Source organism: Xiphophorus couchianus, chromosome 22, assembly GCF_001444195.1.
Source record: "Xiphophorus couchianus chromosome 22, X_couchianus-1.0, whole genome shotgun sequence".
In the NCBI taxonomy this organism is placed as follows: Eukaryota; Metazoa; Chordata; class Actinopteri; order Cyprinodontiformes; family Poeciliidae; genus Xiphophorus; species Xiphophorus couchianus.
The window spans coordinates 18,914,529-18,934,858 of record NC_040249.1 but is presented as its reverse complement, the minus strand read 5'-3'; the positions used below and the strand labels follow the sequence as shown (position 1 = coordinate 18,934,858).

General features: G+C 39.3%; 1 protein-coding gene across 1 annotated transcript in view; it reads right to left on the bottom strand.

Moving 5' to 3' along the window:
* ptk7b (protein tyrosine kinase 7b) overlaps positions 1 to 20,330 on the bottom strand; it is an 82,279-nt gene that overhangs the window by 34,050 nt on the left and 27,899 nt on the right. The window contains exon 2 of the mRNA XM_028006773.1: positions 533 to 829. Coding sequence (XP_027862574.1) covers positions 533 to 829 — 297 coding nt within the window. The remainder of the gene's footprint in view (positions 1 to 532; positions 830 to 20,330) is intronic.

Genomic DNA, 20,330 nt, shown 5'->3' with positions numbered 1-20,330 from the left:
GTGCATCAATGTGAAAACAATCTATCTGCATCCGTTAAAAGTGAATAGATATTATCAAATGATGTTTTTTTTTTAAATATTTTGTTGCCATCTGTGTTTCTGGAGGGGGACTGCCGTGTAGTATTTGTTCAGCATTGTTACTGTGATTGTGATGCAGCGTAGGCTTGTGGTGTTTTCACACCTGATGGTCCAGTAGACTCGGTTTGATTGTAGGCCAAAATTGCAATATTTGTTAGGGAAGCTGGATGGAGCTAAATTGGGCAAAGACTCGTTTCCAAGCAGGACAATAACCAAAAACACACAGCCAGAGCTTTAATTGATCAAAAGATGTCCATTTGTTAAAATGGCCTAGTCAAAGTACAGACTTACAACTGTACTTTACGGGTACAGATCCATGACAAAATGTGGACATAAGATGTGAAAACTTTGTGAGACAATGCGAAGCTCCATCAGTCAGTAAATTTTCACTCAAAACATTTGACAAGTCATTTTTGTAAACGAGGTTGATAAGGCGTTAAAGGTGAACACTCACATTTGATATTAAAGGAGGCCTTAATGGAAAGCTGCGTCATTCCAGTGGCGTAGTTCAGCACCTGGCAGGAAAAGTTGCCGGCGTCCAGCTGCCGATCCACCGCCGTGAACTTCAGGTTCCCCCCTTCTTGAAAGCGCCGCTCTGTGTCCGTCAAGCGCTTGTTGCCCTGATACCAGCTGTATGTGATGTTGGTCGGATCGCTGACTTCACAGCGCATCATGGCGCTGCGGCCGTGCAAAGCATCCTGGGACATGGGCTGCTTGGTGAACTGGATTGAAACTGCCTGAATGGACAAAACTGGAAAAAAGAAAGAAAGAGGGAGAGAAGGGGGGAAAGTAAATGACAAGAGGATTACGACTGGGCTGCTGTTAACATTTTATAGCTTTTTTCCATTCATTAAGAGTATGCCACAGCAACCACTTAGCCATGTGGAAGAATGTGATGTTGAGACAATAATGACTCAGGGTAAATTATTATGCTGTAAAAAGATCAGACCCGACTTAGAGATTTTTTTTTTCCCCCATTAGTGACGCCTCGGTGCGAGTTTGTCGCACATCGCATCAGATCAGGCTACTTTAAAAGATAAAAAAAAACTCCCTGTATTTTCTTGGACTCATAAAGCTTTTATTTTTACATCATGCTGCTGTAAACAAGATCACTTTCAGCTTCATTTACTCCCGCTGGCCACATCTAAATTGAGAAAATTATGATTTTTGTTCACTTCATTGTAAACAGATGGACCAGGGGCATGTTTGATTTGTGTTAAATAACAAAAAGCTAATCTTAGAGAAGAATGTTATGTATAAAAAAAACAACTTTTGTTCAGCTTCATATGATGTCATGATGTTATTCCCACATCATATACAACCTGGAGTGTTGCTTTGATTCTTTCATGCATGTTTGTGAATCCTTTAATCTCATATGGCAGCCATTTGATGGTGCCTTAATGACTGCCAATACGAAGCACTGCCTATTTATCCAAAGCTCCTTCTCAGAGCTACAGTCTCCAGCCGAGCTCCAGCCTATTTTCCTATAGTCAGCAATTCTCCAAACAACCATTACATACCAAAATCCATACCAAGGCATTTGCTTAGTAAGCATACCAGAAAAAATGCATTTTTTTTTGTTGCTATAATCACAAAGCTTGCCAGAAACTACCGAGACTTTAACTGGAACTGTGTGCTTTGATCAAACAAGACGGAGCTTTTTGGAAGTAGGTGAATAAAACGAAGGGTGACTATATGGGAGAAACCTCCAAGAGCAGCTCTACCCTGCTGAAACCCTTCAGAGCAGTGAAATAATGGTACAGATCCAACTCACTCATGCAGAGATGTACCTACAAAATTACTTCCTGCAGATCTTTCCACCTGGAAACTGACTCGGGCCACGATTTTGGCAAAAATACCACAAAGCAATTTCTTTTATCCATCTCAGATTAAAAGGACAAAAGTATCCCAGAAATACAGTTTTCATCAGAAAAATTACAGAAAAATTCTATTTAATCTGTGAAGTCCCTTCACGTTTGAGCGACTGCCACAGGGAACTGCTAACCATCTTCATGCAGGTCGCCTGCCTCCCGCAACACAATGTTATCATACCAGATGTCAAAGCTTGTTATCAGAAGGAACGGTCCATAGCTAAAGTCGATTAAGCATACCTTCACCTGCCTGGCGAAGGGTGTGTGTGTCGGGTGTTACGAGTTTCTTAAGGGAGTGAAGCAAATCCTTTAATAATGCTACATAAAGGAGGCTGTTGAAGATGAGCCAGTGTTTGACCCTTCATATCCCACCACTCCTACCCCACTGCACTTATTACTTCAAGTTCACCTTTGTCTCAGCTGCAGGTGGCTGGATCTGACAGGTGTGGCAGAGCTGAAGAGAATTCCTGGTCAAACAAGGCATCTTTTATAGAGTGGACTATGGCTCAGACTGCAGGGACAAGAGCGAAGCATCAATGCCTCTTCTGCAGGACAGCACTGACAACTGCACAGGAATAAGGTCTTTGTTCACGAAACTACCACAGGTTTAATTTTGTATCCAAGCCAATTTTGAAGTGGATATAAATATTGAAACCTTCACTTGTATTCAGTCAGTCTGTGCTCCTCGGTCTTCATAATGTCGTTTGTTCACTAATGTTCCCCAACAAACATCCGAGGCCGTTACAGAACTGAGATTAAAATACAGGTGGGCTACTTACTGATTAGGTCAATTTTATTTAGTAGTTTCAGAGTGAACAGGTGAGAATGAAAACCCTATGTCCCCTTCTTTTGTGTTGCTCTACCACATAAAATCTCAATAGAATACATCAAAGTTTGTCAATGTAAAACAACAAAATGTGGAAAAGTCCAAGGGGTGTGAATACTTCTGGAAACCAGTGAACATGAAGTTTAAGGCCTGCTGGGTTACCTTGTCTGAAAATGTTTGGGATTTGTGGCAAAATATATTAAATAAACAGTAATATATCATCCTTACAACATCTGGATTGTGGTGTTAAACGGAGACGCCGTGTGATTTATTGCACCAAGGATTGTAACATATTCTTCACTCCTGAACAATTTCGCCATGAGGGAGCAGATTTGTCCCATCTGTGTAAAAAAAACCAAACCGGGATGAAAAGCAGCATATGGGCCGGAGAAAACAGCCTAATGATCCGACATCAACTTAAACAAGTCATCGAGAAACGTGCAGAGATGGAGGAGCTGTGGCAACAGCTGCATCCTGGGAGAAAATGGCTGCTTCCAACACAAGCAGTATGGCGTTTAGGTGGAGATGCAGCAACTCACAGGCATCCAGTTCATGTTTTTAGACAGAAAGGATGACTTCCGGGAGAAGTCTCAGCACAGGCGGCTAAGGTGTCACATGTTGCATGATGACAGACATGAAAGGGAGTCTTCAAGTAAGGAGGGGGGGGTTTGGCTCTCACATTTGAAGAAGTCTGCCAAGTTTACTCTCTGTTCAAACAGAGATGGCAGCGTGACCTATATTCCTGACTACCAGGCATGAACAAAGCGTTAACTGTATGAACATCATTGTATAAACAAAGAACAAAACCACAGCAGCCATTCCGGACCTCCTCCTCCTCTACAAAAAGCCACTCAGACATATAAACTTCACCGAAGCTCTATCTGTCGGACTGAATTAACAGCTAAATTAGGTCTCGCTCTTCTTTTATAGAGCCTTCAGAGAGCTGAAGGGAAAAAAATGCCTGGGTCTACAGAGAGCAGCGCTTCAGGGGAGATAAGCCGAGGAATCTGAACTCCTCTTCAAAGACAGACCAGTTGAAAGGGAGAGTTTAAGATAAAGAACAAACAAACCCCGATAGTGGGCAAACAGAATGGAGAGGCTCCTGGAACAAACTAGCTAGGCAGTAGCTGCGCTCTCAACTAATGATGTGGGGATTTTTCAGAATGCAAAAATTTAAAAAAATAAAACCCTTTAAAAAAAAAAAAAAAGTTTAAATATTGCCCTGTTGTATTTCTTTTTGTCAATTTTCCATCATAGCATGTAGTTATAACCTAAAAGACAAAAAAGGGGAAAAATTATACTTTGAATTTTAGAAAGAATGTGTAAAATATATTTAGGAGCATAATTTCTTGAAGATTATTGAAGAAAGCACTAATTCTGTTGCAGAGAAAAAGGTCATGATATTATTCTGGTCTAGACATATTCTGCAAAAGCATAGAAATTAGTTATTTTTGTTGAAGCTGGTAGAGTAAAGTTCTTGCTTGTCAAGATATGTTATACTTCTCAAAAGCTGAAGTGCAGAACTCCAAAGAAATCTTCAGTTTTCTTCCACTGCTGCACACAACCTTCATATTTCTTGGACACCATGTTAGAAAAAATTCTGCCCAAAATATACGTGAAGAACAAATTGCAACTCCCAAACCAAGGAGAGAGAACAAATTTATTTGTTCCTGCAGATTATACATTAATCTGGTAATCAAATCGCAGTTTAAGAACTGTTTTGATGACAAAATTGGAAAAAATAAAACCCAACTTGGAAAGGCGGTAACTAGTAATAATAATGAATCATTTGGTTTGACTGCTCGCTGCACAAAGTCTAAAAAACATAGACTGACAATGAAACTAAGTAGGAAAATTCAATTGTACTGTAAGTGATAGGTTTCAGGGACGGATCACAAATGAGCATTTATCTATGAACCAGTTTATTTTTTTATACTAGAAATAAAATAAATAGCTGTTAAATTATCAACCAACCTCACATTTCATGTGTAAAGCTAAATAATTACACTTAGGTTTGTTTTTTCTTTGTTATATTCCGTTTTAAGCCATCTGAAAAGCGAAAACCCACAACACTACAAAAGCTGGAAGCTGTAAATCAGCAACATCTTCATCGCATGTGATGATTAGACACAGGCTTTCTTTGCAACATCTATTGTTACACAAATAAAAACAGAAACCCAAGTTCGCCCGTGGCTCTGACAATAATCACCGTGCAATTGTCAAGAAAAAAACTCCAGCTGGAAACAGTTTCTGTAGAGAGATGAGAAACAATGTTTGGATTTTGATCAGAGTTTCTGGGAAGACATTGGATGAGACAGAACCAGGGGTTAAGGATGGAGACGGGAATATCTGTATTGTTCTTTGGCTTGCTGCACTGTCGACCCCATTAGGCTCGGTGCGGCTGTCGGGCTGTCAGGTTGAAGATACGTTTAAGTCGCCCTGACAGCCAGAACTCACCATAATGAGCTCATCAGCAACCTACGTCTCTTCTTTCCCTTTGTCAGCTCTGTCTGCTGTCACAAGAATGCAGAGATTACGATGAAGCTTGCTGCACCAACACTCAGAAAAGAGCAGAATGCAAGCATGCAATAACAATACTTCCTTTTGTCTAAATAAAAACAAACCAGTTGTAGAAAGTGGTGTTTTAAGTATGCAAGATGAAAGAAAGAGGAAACGTCTTTCTTTTTGTTCAGGTCAGCAGCATAAAAGGAGATGTTATCAGTGGAAATCCTGTTATCGTGCTTGTGCGTTTCCAGCAGCCCATCACACACAGCATTGTTATCTCTGAAGCGCTCTCTAAACAAGCCTCCGCCTGGTGACGAAGAACAGCGGTGACACAGAGGCCTGGCTCTCCTGGAGGTTAATGGGTGAAGGCGTTCGTTCATGCACAGACACAAACAGCAACACCCACTAACACTTGGCACCAGGAACACCCACTGTGGGAGCTCAAATAACCCCAACTGCATGGTTTAGGAGCTCCTCTGCAGGCCGTGTCAACACAGGACAGCTGCTTTAAAAATGTTTTAAAGTGACGAGCTGGCAGAACAGGGAGCCTCGGAGTCGCTGAAAGTGAGAAGTGCCGGTGATGCATGAGACAGTGATTGGTGGCGTTCCACTTGGCTGTTATTTTTACCTTAATGCCTCAGTGATAAATATTCCAGGATCTCATGCAAAGATGTCAAAAAAAAAAAAAAAAAAAAAAACTCCCCCAAAACCCAACAGTCGATTTAGTGACAAGTGTCATTTCTCTCTTGTGAGGCACCGTTAATGAAAACATGACAGTTTTTCCCTCAAGTTCTCCACTTCTATAAAAAGTGTACATAACTAATACCCAGTTAAAGCTGCAACACGCAGCATCAAACATCTCAACTTTCTGATGTGAATCTGTAAACAATTAATGGGCCTGATTAAAAACTCAGTGTTTATTAAGATCTATAAGAGTGTGTCTGACTTGGAACGAAAACAAGGCATCATACTTGGCTCCTGTCAATCAGGAGGTCAAACAAGGGCCAAAACACATGAAGCAACATGAAAAAGTACATTTTTAAAAAAAGATCGAGAGCAATCACAGATGAAAAAAAAGCAGCCATCAGCAGAACTTCTAGCAGCTGCAGTTTTATACTAAATATAAAGTTTCTTACACAAGTAGAATGAAAAAATGGGATCTAAAAGTTGAAAAGGAGTAAAAGACAAATTACTATTTTCTTAAATAATTAAGAAAATATCTGATTATTAGAAATTGACTATTGAGATTCTGACATTCTTGGACTGGATATTAGGCTGAAGCCACCAAACAAGACGCCATATTTTTGTGATGTTCTGGCTGAATTTACAGTAGAAGTTTACATTTAAAGCCAATAAAAGTTCTGCAAACAGAAATTTGATCAATTGTTTATAACCCTATGTCTTAGTATATGCCTTGTGTTAGTTTTGATTCATCAGTTTAATTATAAATTAGAGATCAAGCTGAAGTTATGGCCAAGAAACAACAAACTGCAACAGAGCAGCTGAGAGTGTGTGTGAGTTAAAGGTTTAATCAACACCATGAACAAAACCAAAGCTAAATGGCTAAGTAGAAGCATTCAGAATTGCAAAATATGAGTTTCTATTAGAGGTCTACTGCTTTGCCATAACATGTTGAAGTCAGACAGATGACAGACATGTTGATATTGCCTTTAACTTACCATTTTCTTTTAGCTGTGCAATATTACATATCTACATTTTCTTTCCTAGTATTGTCAGTAGGCACATCACAAACTGTTAAAAAGCAAGTAATTTCAAAATGATGAAAAGTGACGGCTTGAATGATTGGCGTATTAACATTTGCTGACAACCAGATGTCAAAGTGCAAGGCGGTGTGTTTTTTTTAGAAGCTGAAGTAAAAGCTAAGCTGAGGCCGCTAGCTTCAGCCTCAGCTGTGCAGACTGAGATGTCAGAGATAAATTGGAGAATGGAGGCGGAGGGCATAGTCATGAAAGCTCCTAGGCCCACTGACAGAGCTTTCATGGCCTGTCAGCAGCGCTTCAGTTTCCCTATATGACTGAGCTGCCATCTTTAAGACTAGATGGAGGATCTTTTCAGCAGCGTTTATGGTCTAATGAACGCACAGGAAAAAACAATCAGAGCATGAAACAGGTGAGACATAATGCTAAACTGGAATATTTAACAAATGTCTCAGAAAAACTGCATTTCTGTAACATGATAGAGGAGACGTTGCAAGACAAACTGTTGCAATTGTGTAATCTTAAGTTTTTATAAGTATTAGGTCTTTGGTGTTCGCTTGATCAGCCTTTCGAACGTGTCATTGAAAGGGCTGCATTTCTAATGAAAATACAACAGCAGAGCAGCAGTGCATGAAGCAGAAATGTGCCCCAATACAAAGAGGTCATGCTGTCTTTTATTTAACTTGACATAAAAGACATTAAACAGGACAGCGGCACTCAAGGGACAATGTTTCTGTCAAGCTATTTCACAAAAAGGGACAACTTAGTTTGTCAAACTCATCTCACTTTGGAATATTATTAACTCAAAATGTGTCCTGGATTTAGTTCAAATAAAAATAAAAAGAGGAAGAAGTAAATTTCAAGCAGGAAAATTTTGAATTTTGATCCAGGTGTTTCTGTTCAATTTCTGCTGGTTACCTATCGAGGTTTAGTCCTTTCAAACTTAAAATCTTGTTTTGATTGACTAAAGGAATATTAAATTACAAGTTTCATCATTATTCTGGTCCATGAAATCTTACGGCACTGCCTGGGGGTGTTTAAAATCTAACTGAACATCTTGCAGGTTTATTTTTTTTAAATGTTCAGCCTCTGATAATCCCACAGCACAAAGTTTCTCTAGCTGAACAAGATCAAAGTAAAACTTTTACACAATCAAATTTCATTATTTTCCAGACAATGGATAGAAAGATACAGAGAAAACAATGGTTAGATGTTACAAAAAGATGAATAGATAGACAGAAAACAATGGATAGTAGAAAAAAAGACAGAAAACAATGGATGGATAATTAAAATGGATGATACTAAAAAAGATGGATGAAAGAGATAAAAAAGATCAAAAACAGCTAGATAAGAGAATATAGATAAGAAAGATGAATGAGATAAAACAGATGTATAGACAAACAAAAAGATGGACAGAACAATGGATTGATGGATCAAAAGATGGGGAGATGGGTACATAGACTAAATGACCGACAGAAAGATGGATGGATGACCTTACCACCTCTTTACCTTCTAAAATCTAAAGTCTTTATACTACATTAAACAACAAGTGTCACCAAAGGAATGGAGAGCCTGAACGTACAGCACTTAAATAATTAGCCAACACTGACAGCAGTCCAGGCAGATCTTCACAGTGTGCATGTTGTGTGCAAATGGTTAGACAGATACTACATTTAGAGTATGGAACAGGAAATGGACTCTGGGAATCAATTATTTAAGTTATGCGTTTACGTATTTATCCAGAGCTGTAAAATATTTAAACTGAATTTCACTGTCTTCTAGACATCTCACGTCTAAAAGTAGGAACCTAATGTGTTTTTAGATAAGTAAAAAAAAAAAAAGAATGACCTCAGGTATGCACTGATTCTGTGTGAAGAACATCAGCAGAAAGCATCTGTGTTCATTCCACTGTTTCTAATTGAAAACCAAGTTCAAAGCAGTGGAGCCTGTCTTTCTTTTTGCTACTGACATCGGTATCCATACATGCTGCCTAAATCCAATTCCTGCTCTCATTGTAGCAGGTAATTGGTGTGTGGAGGGATTTCACTATGCAAAGAAAATGCTGGCCTCATTATAGCAAACTCCACAGAGATTACTATCAGTTCTCGCACTTTTCACTCCATCTCAACTCCAACAGTGGCGCAGGCGAGACAAAGGCCTGCTCACCAGCTTATTACTAGGCAACACTGGCATGCAACCGGCACGCAAACTCACCTGGCAAACCCAGACTCAACGATCAAGACTCCCATAAAACAGCAGCAGTCATTCAAAAACTGACTAACACGAGCCCAATTTTGACATCTCGTCAACACACATTTATCTCATCTCATTTATCCTTTCTCAATCATTTTTGGATGACAGACGTTAATTATCGTAAGAAAGCTAACAGGAGAATATCACTTCTGCTTCACCGTTATGAAAACGCCTCATTGACAAGCCGCTGCTTGCCAGCACACCTCCGTCTTTGAAACAATCTGCTCCATATGTTCCCATGACAGGAGAAATGATGCAAACAGTCATGCCACATGACAAGTAGCTGTGCGTGTTGAATCAGTCATAAATCTCTGAGCACACTGGGATGTGGTCCACAACATCAAAGTGCTGGATAAGTCCCACCTCAATTGCTGTTCAAAAGACGCCCTAATGGGCTACACCATCCTAAGTTGTTTCCACTTCATTATTTCTAAAGGCCTGCCAAAAACCTAGCGTTGGCTCTGTTAGACCAACAAGAACTTGCACCCTGGTGTTTTCAGCAAAAAGTCTATAGTTATTTACCTTAGTCCATTAAACCTGTATTTCCAGCAGTTTTACATGCGATTAACATTCAGTCAGTTTGAAGGAAGGTAAAGGCACTAGAGAGCCTCACCTGACAAAGATGATCATGACCAAGATGCTAAAAGATATAAAGAATGTTGCAGGCATTGAAAAGGCAAATGAGAAAGAGGGAAGTAAAGAAAATGCGGATTTATTCAAAATGATAACATTGCTGTATTCATTATTTCCTAACATCAATTACCTGCACGACTCCAGAAAATTTTTATTACAAAAATATATATGTGCAAACATATTTGAAAGTGTCTTTACCAACACTAATCTAAAAGCTTTAAATTTCCTATTTTCTCCATACACTAATAGGAATAAATGTCTAAGCTGCAGATCAGCAAAAACCTTCTTTTTTTATTATTATTTTTTTTATATAAAGGAACTTGTCAGATCTTGTTATTTTTTGTTTTTCTAAAAGCAATTATGCTTTTTGGTGAATACTATGAAACAGCAAACTATGAGACTCAAATCTCTTAAAGGTGGACAACAAGGTGGGAACTTTTTGAATATAGATTTATCATGTTGTCCAGAATATTAGGACTCTGGCGTTCAGGTTGAACATCTTGCTTTAGATGGCTGGCGCTCAAATACGTGACGGAGCCTCTGAAGGGGAGACATGAACCAAATCGCTCATCAAGCTCCCCGGTCCGTCCCTCTTCACCAGCCTTCATAACTGTCATGTTGTATCTAAAACAGAGACATCTGAGCACAGCCAGCTCGCTCACATTTTCAACACCCACTCATAAAGGGTGGACTGTTGAAACACAGGCAGTCTAATGCATCTCTGCGTGACCTGCCTACTCCTCAGCAAAGAACATGAGCTGACAGGGAGGAGAGAAGAAAGGACAGATGAAAGCGCAAGAAGCGCCGATAAGAGGTTAAACAATTTGTCTGGAGCACCCAAACTACGACGAAGACTCTTTTTTCACAGCATCTAGGTATCTGATTTTATCCATGAAAGGCTCCAGAATTTTTTTTTTTCTCCCCCCCCTCTAAACGATTCAGAGCAATCTGGAACCGCAGCCGCCTTCCCGCAGCTGTGCTCCTTTAAGATGAGGGAAAATATGGGAGCAATTATCAGATTAACAGGGATCAGCCGTTACTCAGATAAGGCAGGTTGGGTTGTTCCCATCCCGTTTGGAGTTGAAAAATGCGATTTAATCCAATAATGAGAGCACTTTTAAAGAAAAAAAAAACAAAAACAGCAGCAATGTGGAAAAGGGGAAACTCTTTCTGCTACGCATGTTTGGATTTTTACAACAAAGACTCCACACACTAGACATGGGGGTCTAGTGTGTGGTCTGACGCTAGCTATTTTCACAAGCGAGCGCTTTAACTACCCTTCAGCCAGATGAAGCATACAAAGAAACAGAGACAAACATGTGAAGGTGACTCTTGATATTTTTGAACAATTATGAATCAAAAACAGGAGGGCAACTCATACAGAGGCCCGACTGTTGAAAACCAGGCAAAATACACAAGTCAGATGAAGCAGATTAAAGAGTCTGCTGTGAAAATGGGAGTTAGAAATCAGACCTGGCTGCAGAGTTACCAGAGTCTCTACAGTCATATAGGAAAATAAGACAAAACACAACGACGAGGCAAAATGTGACTGTAGATGGTAGATTATCTGAAATAAAACAAGAGAATGGAAAAATACTTCCACTGCAAATTTGCAGCCACAGCACACAGCGTCTCCACAGTGACAGGAACTGGTTTCACATCAGTTGTAATAATTTGTGTTTCCCTAGCCAGCTCTAGCAGTGGATGGGCGCCGAATCCACGTCTGCCAATGCCATTCTCTTCTCGGCAGGCTGCTCTGGCTAATGCCTGCACGTCAGCTATATCCAGCCATTAGTGCCAGCCTGGAATGTGATGACACTCACTTCTCTGGCAAACAACACCCTGACAACGAGGAAAGTGAGTTGAGGAGACTTTCAGACTAAAAGAAAAAACAGGCTGAATGCATGTTTCCATCATTGAGGTTTTAAGCTTGTGTTGTCTGCAGCAGACGGCCTGTAGAGGTCATAGCAATCTGAGAAAAACTTTCAAAGAAAGTATCTCTGGCCCACATGGTCATTGACTTATCAATGGCATTAACTTTGTGTGCTCTCCGTGTTTTTCCTTTGCACTGCAAGTGCTTTCAGGCTCCATGCTTCTGTTTTTATTTCCTGAACAAAGACAGGAAGCTATTAATGGCATTAACTTTGTATTCCCTCCCCAAACACAGAAAGTATTCCCTACACAGTGTGTAACTATGTTTCTGTCCAGGCCAGAGTCAGTAAACCCTGTGTAACAGACTTATATTTGATCTAATAGAACATAGACAAACTACTGACAGTGACTTAGGGCATATTCACACCAGTCCTGTTCAGTCCACTTTAAGTGAACTCCAATTCGTTTGTCTCAACTGTCCGGTTCGTTTGGGGAGGTGTGAATGCGCAATCCAACTGTCCAAAAAAGGCAAACTCTGGTTGACCTTAAAACCTGTCTCAGTTTGGCTAAAGTGAATACTGGTGTGGTTCACTTGCATAATGTGGATGCCAAGTAGACTGGAGACCTCTCCAAAAGCAAGAAGCAGATTATAGCGAAGAGCATTCTGGGTAAATAAAACCAAAATCAACATGTGAGTTTCGCACTAACAAGAGAAACGACTTGTGGTCTTTTACCACAAACAAAAGAGAAATCATAAAACCTGCTAAAAGTTGTACCAAAATCGACTTAATGTTGATCCAAAGGTGACTATATCATCTGATTGTATTGTATTAATCCAGATTTGAAATGAATTTGGATTTTTTTGTGCATTTAGTTAAAAATGCATTGGTTTTTCTTGCGTACGGTCTTGAGATGACATCTGATGTAATTAGTGATGTATAAATAAACCAAATTGAATTAAACATGAATTACTAGTTTCAGAGTAGTTCTCTGAAACTAGTGCTGCTAAAAGACCACATCATAATATGCTAATCATCACATCAGGAGATAATAAATCAAATCCAATGAGAAAAATAAAGTGATTAAAAAAAAAAAAAATTCAATGGTTGATGGAACAATGAGAAATCCCATTCTTAAAATGGAGATTCCTCCAGTCAATCCCTGGGACTCCCGGGGTCAATTATGACTCCATTAAACCTCATTCTGTCTCGCTTGTCTCCGTCCATCACATTAAATCTGTGCATCTGCAAATGGCCATGTATAAATGGATCCCTCCGGTAAAAGCCGTTTTTACTGTCCTCATCAAGGAAGCAGTGAAAGTGCTGCTTGTTCTGGTAAATGTACCCTGAGGTTCCATCCATAAGTTAGGAGACTAAAAAATAAATTAATTAAAAAATGAAAGTTAGAGAAAGTTAAGTAAGTGACCCATATTTAGAACGCAGACGGTTCTGGACCTACTTCTGTCCTCCTTCCCTCCCACACACGAACACATGTGGATGTTTATGCTGGCAGGAGGGAATCAAACAAACCTGGCAAATGGAGGTTTGCTTTTTTTTCCAGGATATGTCAGCTCTGTGGGGTGGGTTTCCCAGCAGAGCTTGGCTGCCTCTGAAGGGCCAGCTCAGCGTAGGCTCTGCAGTTTAATTGGCCCACAAACTTTAAAGTCAGACATTTTCTGTAACTGCTGTCACTGGAGGTCCTCTGGCCTAAAGGGTTCAGAGCCTGAGAAGCATGAGGAGGGGAGAGGGAGATACATCTATTTTGTGAATATTCTGCAGGAAAAAAACAAAGACACTCAACAAGACATCTTAAAAATAAATAGTAAATGCATTTGAATGTAAACAGACATCCAAAACATCACATTTTTACACTAAAAGCCCTAATACATGCCTAGAATCAACTTAGTGTTTTAATTGCAGCTGCAGCCCAAATTACTATAATTAGGTCAAGTTATCTTTTAATTAAGAAGGCTTGCTGTGTCATTGTGTTTGCAAGCCGGCAGGTGGTCTGTTTGCATCATCCAGAGAGGAACAAAGGAAGGGGGAGGAAGGAAGGATAATAACGGCTTCACTGTGTTTTAGTCTCCTGACAGAACTATTGTCTTCAATCAAGCCCAGTATGAATCAGCACCGACTGTACTGCCGCGTTCATTTGTGTGCAGCTATAAACAAAGAGCCCCCCCGCCCCCCCGTAAGCTTTTTATTTGTTATTAAAACAAACCTTGTGGTCGAATTTCTAAAGCCTGCAGTGTATTTTGAAATCAGTCATTAACATTTCCCAGATTTTTCTTTTTCACACCACAACAAAAATCTTAATTGCTTTACATGTTTTTTTTTTTACTAATAAGAATCTGAAAAGTGTGGCGTACATATGCATCATGTCCCCACCTCTTCACTCTGATACCTTTGGATAAAATTCATTGCAGAAACTTCCTTCATTTAAAATCACTTAATTAGTAAAGATATGTAAACTTGCATTTAATAGTAGCATAAACTATATACAGCTGTTCTTTGAAGGACTGTAAGGTTGGTTAGGGAACATTAATGATCAAACAGCATCATAAAGATGAGGGAACACTGTGAACTAACAATCCAGACAACCAGAGCACTAACCAGAGATGATTATGGTAACTGTTGAGGAACTGCAGAAATTCACAGCTCAGGGTAGAAAACATGTTAACGTGACAACTATTAGTTGGGTACTGCACCAATATTGCCTTAGTGGACAGAATGGGGAAAAAGAAGAAATCCACAAGAGCACGGATTGCAGTTTGCTTCAAGTCAGGTATGAAGGAGCATAGATGTGGACAACAAAACAAACTTTTTGACTGACATGTGAAATGTGATGTTTGGCACAAAACTAACAAAACACAATTAATTTATTGCATGACAAAATAAAATAACGAGTGCAATTTTGTTTACAAACACTTTATAATCCAGTGTCTGTCGTATGTGGTTTGTATTTCTATCTTATATAATGTTTTTTGATTAGGTTTTACTTTGGATATTTAAAATGTCTTCAAGTTCCACTGCAGGAGTTTCTGTACAAAATTAGAGTTTATTAGTATTTGAAAGGACAAACTTGGACAATTATGCCATTATCAAAATATTATTTGAAAATGGTCTCAAAACAACGATATTATCATTTATCATAATAATTACTGGAATGATTTACCATTCAGAAAAAATTGTTATTCTGACAGGCCTAACAGTAAGGATATGTAATGGCAGCATCATACTGTGGGGATGCTTTTCTTCAGAAGTAATAGGAAGATTTGACTGGAAGAGATGAAGCTAAATACACGTCTGTTCTGCAGGAAAACCTGCTAGAAGCTTCAAAAACACTTGACTGATTTGAAGGTTCCCCTTCTAGCAGGACTATGATCCTAAACATTGGTTCAGATCGAAGCATATGCATGTGTTAGAACAATCTAGTCAAAGTCCCACCATTCATAATTTTCTTTCTACTTCCCAATTCTGGAAATAAATAGATTTAAGTTTAGTATAGAAGTTTAGAATACATTTAAGTTTGTGGTTTTACAAAAAAGCATTGTACTTCTGGACATCAATGGCATTAACTACTGAAGACAGAAAACCTAAATAGCTTCAAATAAATCAGGCATGCTATTTTACATACGGATTAGATATTTGAAGTGGATTCTAAAGCTGCATAAGAAAGAAAAAAAAAAAGAGCAAGAAGGTAAAAGTCTGAATTTATCATACAGTAAAATATATCCAAAGCACAGTGAAGGAAAAGTGCCACCTTTGTCAAAGTGCTCAGGGGAGCCGATGACATTTGCACTCCCTACGATTATTTGAATAACAGGGACAAGGGGGAGGGTGTGGCGAACCCCCTGGTGAGGCTCACGCTTTGCTTTGAAAGCCATGTGAGAGTTTATTAACATAAAAACGGTTTAAGTGAAGAGAATAAAGAAGAATCAGAAGACCTGTTCTCATGCATATTAAACTGATCGGCTGTCAATTTCAGGACTCCCCTCCCCGGACAATGTCTTTATTGTGCATTTAAAATGTAACACTAAATGGTAACTTTATTCAGATTATCCAAGCGAGTATTCTTATGGACAAAAACACTGATACTTACAAGCTGTGTTACTTGGCAACAAGCCACTCGACACATTTTCTCCCACTCAGGTTGATCTGAACGCAATTCAGATAATTATGCTGTTTTTCCAGAACAATCTAGCAGCACCAGCTCAACTTTCACACCTCTGTACTCAGAAAATGTGTTCACACAGCAGGCACGCAAACAGCCCAGTGCTAAATCCACCTAAAAACCAATTACACATTGTTTACATATGTTGATTGAAGGAAGGGCGATAAGAAAGGAAACATGTTCAGGTGCTGTAACGGCTGACTGAAGAATCGAGAGGCAAGATCTGGAAGGTTCCTTAGGGATAAGTGTGACTCTCAAACTGAAATGCAATAGGGATATATAAAAGGTTCAATATGACTGATGAAATGTTCATTTCTGCTTAAAAGATTCACTTTATCCAGATGATTCTATTTACACAAGCTTTGGAAAGATTTTTTGAAAGGAAAAGGACAAAAACAGAGGAAGCAAAAGAAATAAGTAGAGGGGAAAAGCAAAACGCAGAAAGGGACTGAAAAACGGATCAGGCTAGAAATATGCCAATATTCCACTATATTTGCATTTCAGCTTTCTATTCTGAGAGTCAAGTGGGACTGCAATGCTGGCTCTGTTTAGGAATGATGTGGAGTGTATCCAGGAGATCAAATAAGCAACATTTCTCTGCTAGAAGGGTTCAATTTTCTGCACATGGCTCTGTTCCAATGACTGATCTGGTTTATGGAGTTACACACAATGGCTGGCCCAGCAGTGATCCTGAGCTGCCAACCCAATCCTCCTGCCTGCTCCAATCTCCAGGGTTCAGGTAAGTTATTCTATAAAGCAAGTGTTAACCCCATTTCCATGTGTATGGTTTTTACACCAAAATCTGAAGTTGCAAAGACTTTTACTGCAAAATGTAAAAAACTGCCAGGTTATCAGTGGTTTGAGTAGAATAGTACTTTATTTGTCTGTGAAAAGGGAAATTTAAATGCAATTTACATCACTATGCCATTATCTGTTGTATATGTAAAAGGTCAACTTGCCAATGGAAAAGGTTAGATTTGCTAGGGAACATCAACAATGTTAAACATACACCTGAATACATCTAACTAGATCATACAGTGACTTCCTTTCATTTTCAACAAAGAAATACAGCAATATCATTGTTATTTGGTTTAACTGTGAAGAAATTTTAACAATACAATGTCTGTGATAAAGTTATAAGAGCTTTTAAAAAAAATGCAATTTTTAAACTTGTGCCAGGTAAGCAGATGGGAGACATTGTTTAAAAATTATGTCATTTTAGCCAGAATGATCCCGTTTCTCATCTTCAACAAGTCATCTCATAACAGATCTAACATACTAGCATTAGCATGCACTTATGCAAACTTCTCCACATAAAAATATCAGTAATCTGTGAGCTTACTGAAGATTATAGCTGCTTTTGTTGAGTGTAATGCTGGCTCCGTTTAAGAATGATGTCATTTACTAAAATAAATTTAAAAAAATAAAGCTATGCATGTTTTAGAAGTCATGTTCTTGATACATTATAGTAGGTCTGACCTTGCTAAATGCTTGCTTTGAGGCTGTTGTACATTAACTATGGTTTGGACAAAATATCGGTAGCTGTCAAGGAAAACAGACAGTGGGAGAATGATGCCAGTGAAGATCATGCAAAGCTGATCAAATGTTTATACTAAGTTGTTTAGATAAAATAACTGATCTGGTTCACTTGTTCACACCTGTCTTTGTGATCTTATCTCTACATCTTGCGCATTCATACACCAGGAATTGGGTTTTCCCAATGCAGAAAGAGTGGAAAGAGGAGGAGCTGTCCACTCCTTCAAAATGGTGGTTTCTCCTTAAACCCACTTGAAAAAGTTGGGGTATGATCTTTGCAAGCATATATACTCAGAGATCGAAGTATTTTCTCATGGAAACATACGAAGTCTAAATTGAAGGTTTTAAGAGTAGCATAAAAAAAGTCAGGGTTTAAACAGAGAGCCGATACACTTTATTCAAGACTAAAATTCCCTTTTACGCTTAACATTTGCAAATATTTTTCCCATCCATCACACAATGACGTTGTGATGAGTTGTTCAGTCTTCAGTACACACAAAGATAACAGACGTGTCTCCTCTCGTCTTCAGTGTAAACAGCATTGAAAAGCAGTGAGGCCTGACCGACACAATGACCTCCGCCCAAGCACCCTGCCACTCACACTCTGAGCAGAGACACCTCACTGCGGGAGGTGGCGCAACCCCCCGCGGGAGGTGGCGCAACCCCCTGAGACTTAACGAAATGACACCTTCACACACACCCACACAATTCCAGCCATGCAATTATACACTTTAAGGCCCCTAATTGGCCTGCCTGGCCGTTCGTGAATGCTAACTGGGTGCGGAGCCGCAGCTGTTGTTATTAGAACTTCCCTCAAAATGTGAGGAGGGGAGGAAAAGAGGAAGAGGAAGGGAAGGAGAGTTTGTGTGTCTGGGATAAAGAATCTGGTTTCATGCTGTGGTGTCTCCCATGCCAACAGCCAATTACCTGCGTGTGAAGCCAGAGCCCTGCCCGTCTCTCTGTCAGAGCCCGTCTCGTCTTTAAGCACGATTGGACAATGCCGCTTCCTGTCTGCAATCCCCTGCCAGTCTGGAAGACCACGGGTAAGCTGCTGTCCTACCATCATTTCCACATCAGTGCCCTGCTGATATTTTTGTTTTTCTTAGCCCTTTAGCCACTTTTGAGTTCTTTTTGCAGAAAACCATTGTGGGCTTTTGTCAGTTCTAGGCTGCACTGGGCAAGCCACCCAGTTTATGGCCATTTAAGTATTTTCGTAACCCAAACACCTGTAGAGGTCATGGTTCTTGCACATTTTTCCAGTTTAACATTTCATACTTTTAAAAGGCTCAAACTGGCAGTTAAAAACTAATCTCTGGACCATTTTGCAAAATGAAAATATAAGCATTCAATGTTTCTGAAGTGGTGAGGCTGACAGAAGGACAGGACAGATGGATGCAAGGATCCTGAAGAAACTTATAAAAGAACTGGCCATCCCTTTGTGCTTCAGTCCCTTCATCAATTACAAACGTACTGACAGACCGATTGAGTGATTGTTCGATGGATAAAGTGATGCACTGATGGATGGACTGATTGATCAATTGATAGGTGGATGGACAATCCTTGGACTGATTGATTGATTTATGAACAGATAAACAAATAATTGGGTAGAATGACACATCCAAGGACAGACAGACTGACTAATGAATCGACTGGCTGAAGGATTAATGGATTTATAGATGACAAACTCCATCAATGAGCCAAAAACAGAGGAATCTCTGGATGCAAGGACTATGGGTGGACCTAACCATTAACCGATGAGACAAATTGCTTGATGAAACTGATATAAAACTGGACAGACTGATGGTTTTGTGGATGAACAAAATGATCAATGAATGGAGAAAAAAAGGCATCTTTTGTCTAATATGAGAAGTCTTTAACTGCAGTCTTTGAGTGCCATTCTGCAAATTCTGGATGCATCCCTGCTCCAACACACCTGAAAAGCCTGAATTACTTTCCTGACATGTCAGGAAGTTTTATAAAGACCTGGTCATTGACCGTTCATTTGATTCAGGTGCTTTGGGGGCAGGAATGCATCCAAAAGTTGGAGGACAGTGGAAATGCACAGTGGATCTGCAGACCCAGGGTCGGAAATATGCAACCCATTTTGAGAAAGTCTTATGTTTATTGTGAAGACAACAGGATATGAACAAAGTCTTGAATAAACAGAAGTTGTTAAATTTTCATATGTGGATTATAAGCCTGGCAGGCCACCAGGCTTTACTTGTGCCCCTACCAGGCTAAGCATTGTTTATTTATTTTAGGATGTTTTAATGTTTGCCCCTTTTTTTAAGACTCTATAGTTGGTGTTTATGTATTAATCTTCGAAGAACACATAATTATCAAGTGATTTTTAAATTTCCTGCCAAACATTTTAAACTATAAAAAATGGCAATCATCCAGCAGCCTACCATCAGGTTTAGACAGTTTTCTGGAAGAAACCCTGGACAGAAACTATTGTTTTTCCTTTAAATTGTCATTTTTGTATGTTGGTATATATTTTCTAAATCCAAAAGAGTTTAGATGGTTTCAAAAAGGTTGTTCTTCAGTTAATTTAGTCTAAGATCGTTCCATGCTACAAGCTCAGTGACAGATTCCCAAAAAAAAGTCAAAGCTGAGAAGTTTTTTAATCTTCTAGATGTAACAATACTAAGCAAGTAAAAACAAGAATCACTGTAGCATTTCTATTCACGTCCATTCAAGCAAAACTGACAGACGGATTTAGTTGACATTTAGGGTTGGAGGGGAAAACAAGTCATGGAGACATTTTTAGGCTTACCTTTGATGGAAATCAATGCATCAACCACATTGAAGCAAACATGCAGAGAGAAGGAAAGAAAACAGAAATGCTAGCCACAGGGTCAACAC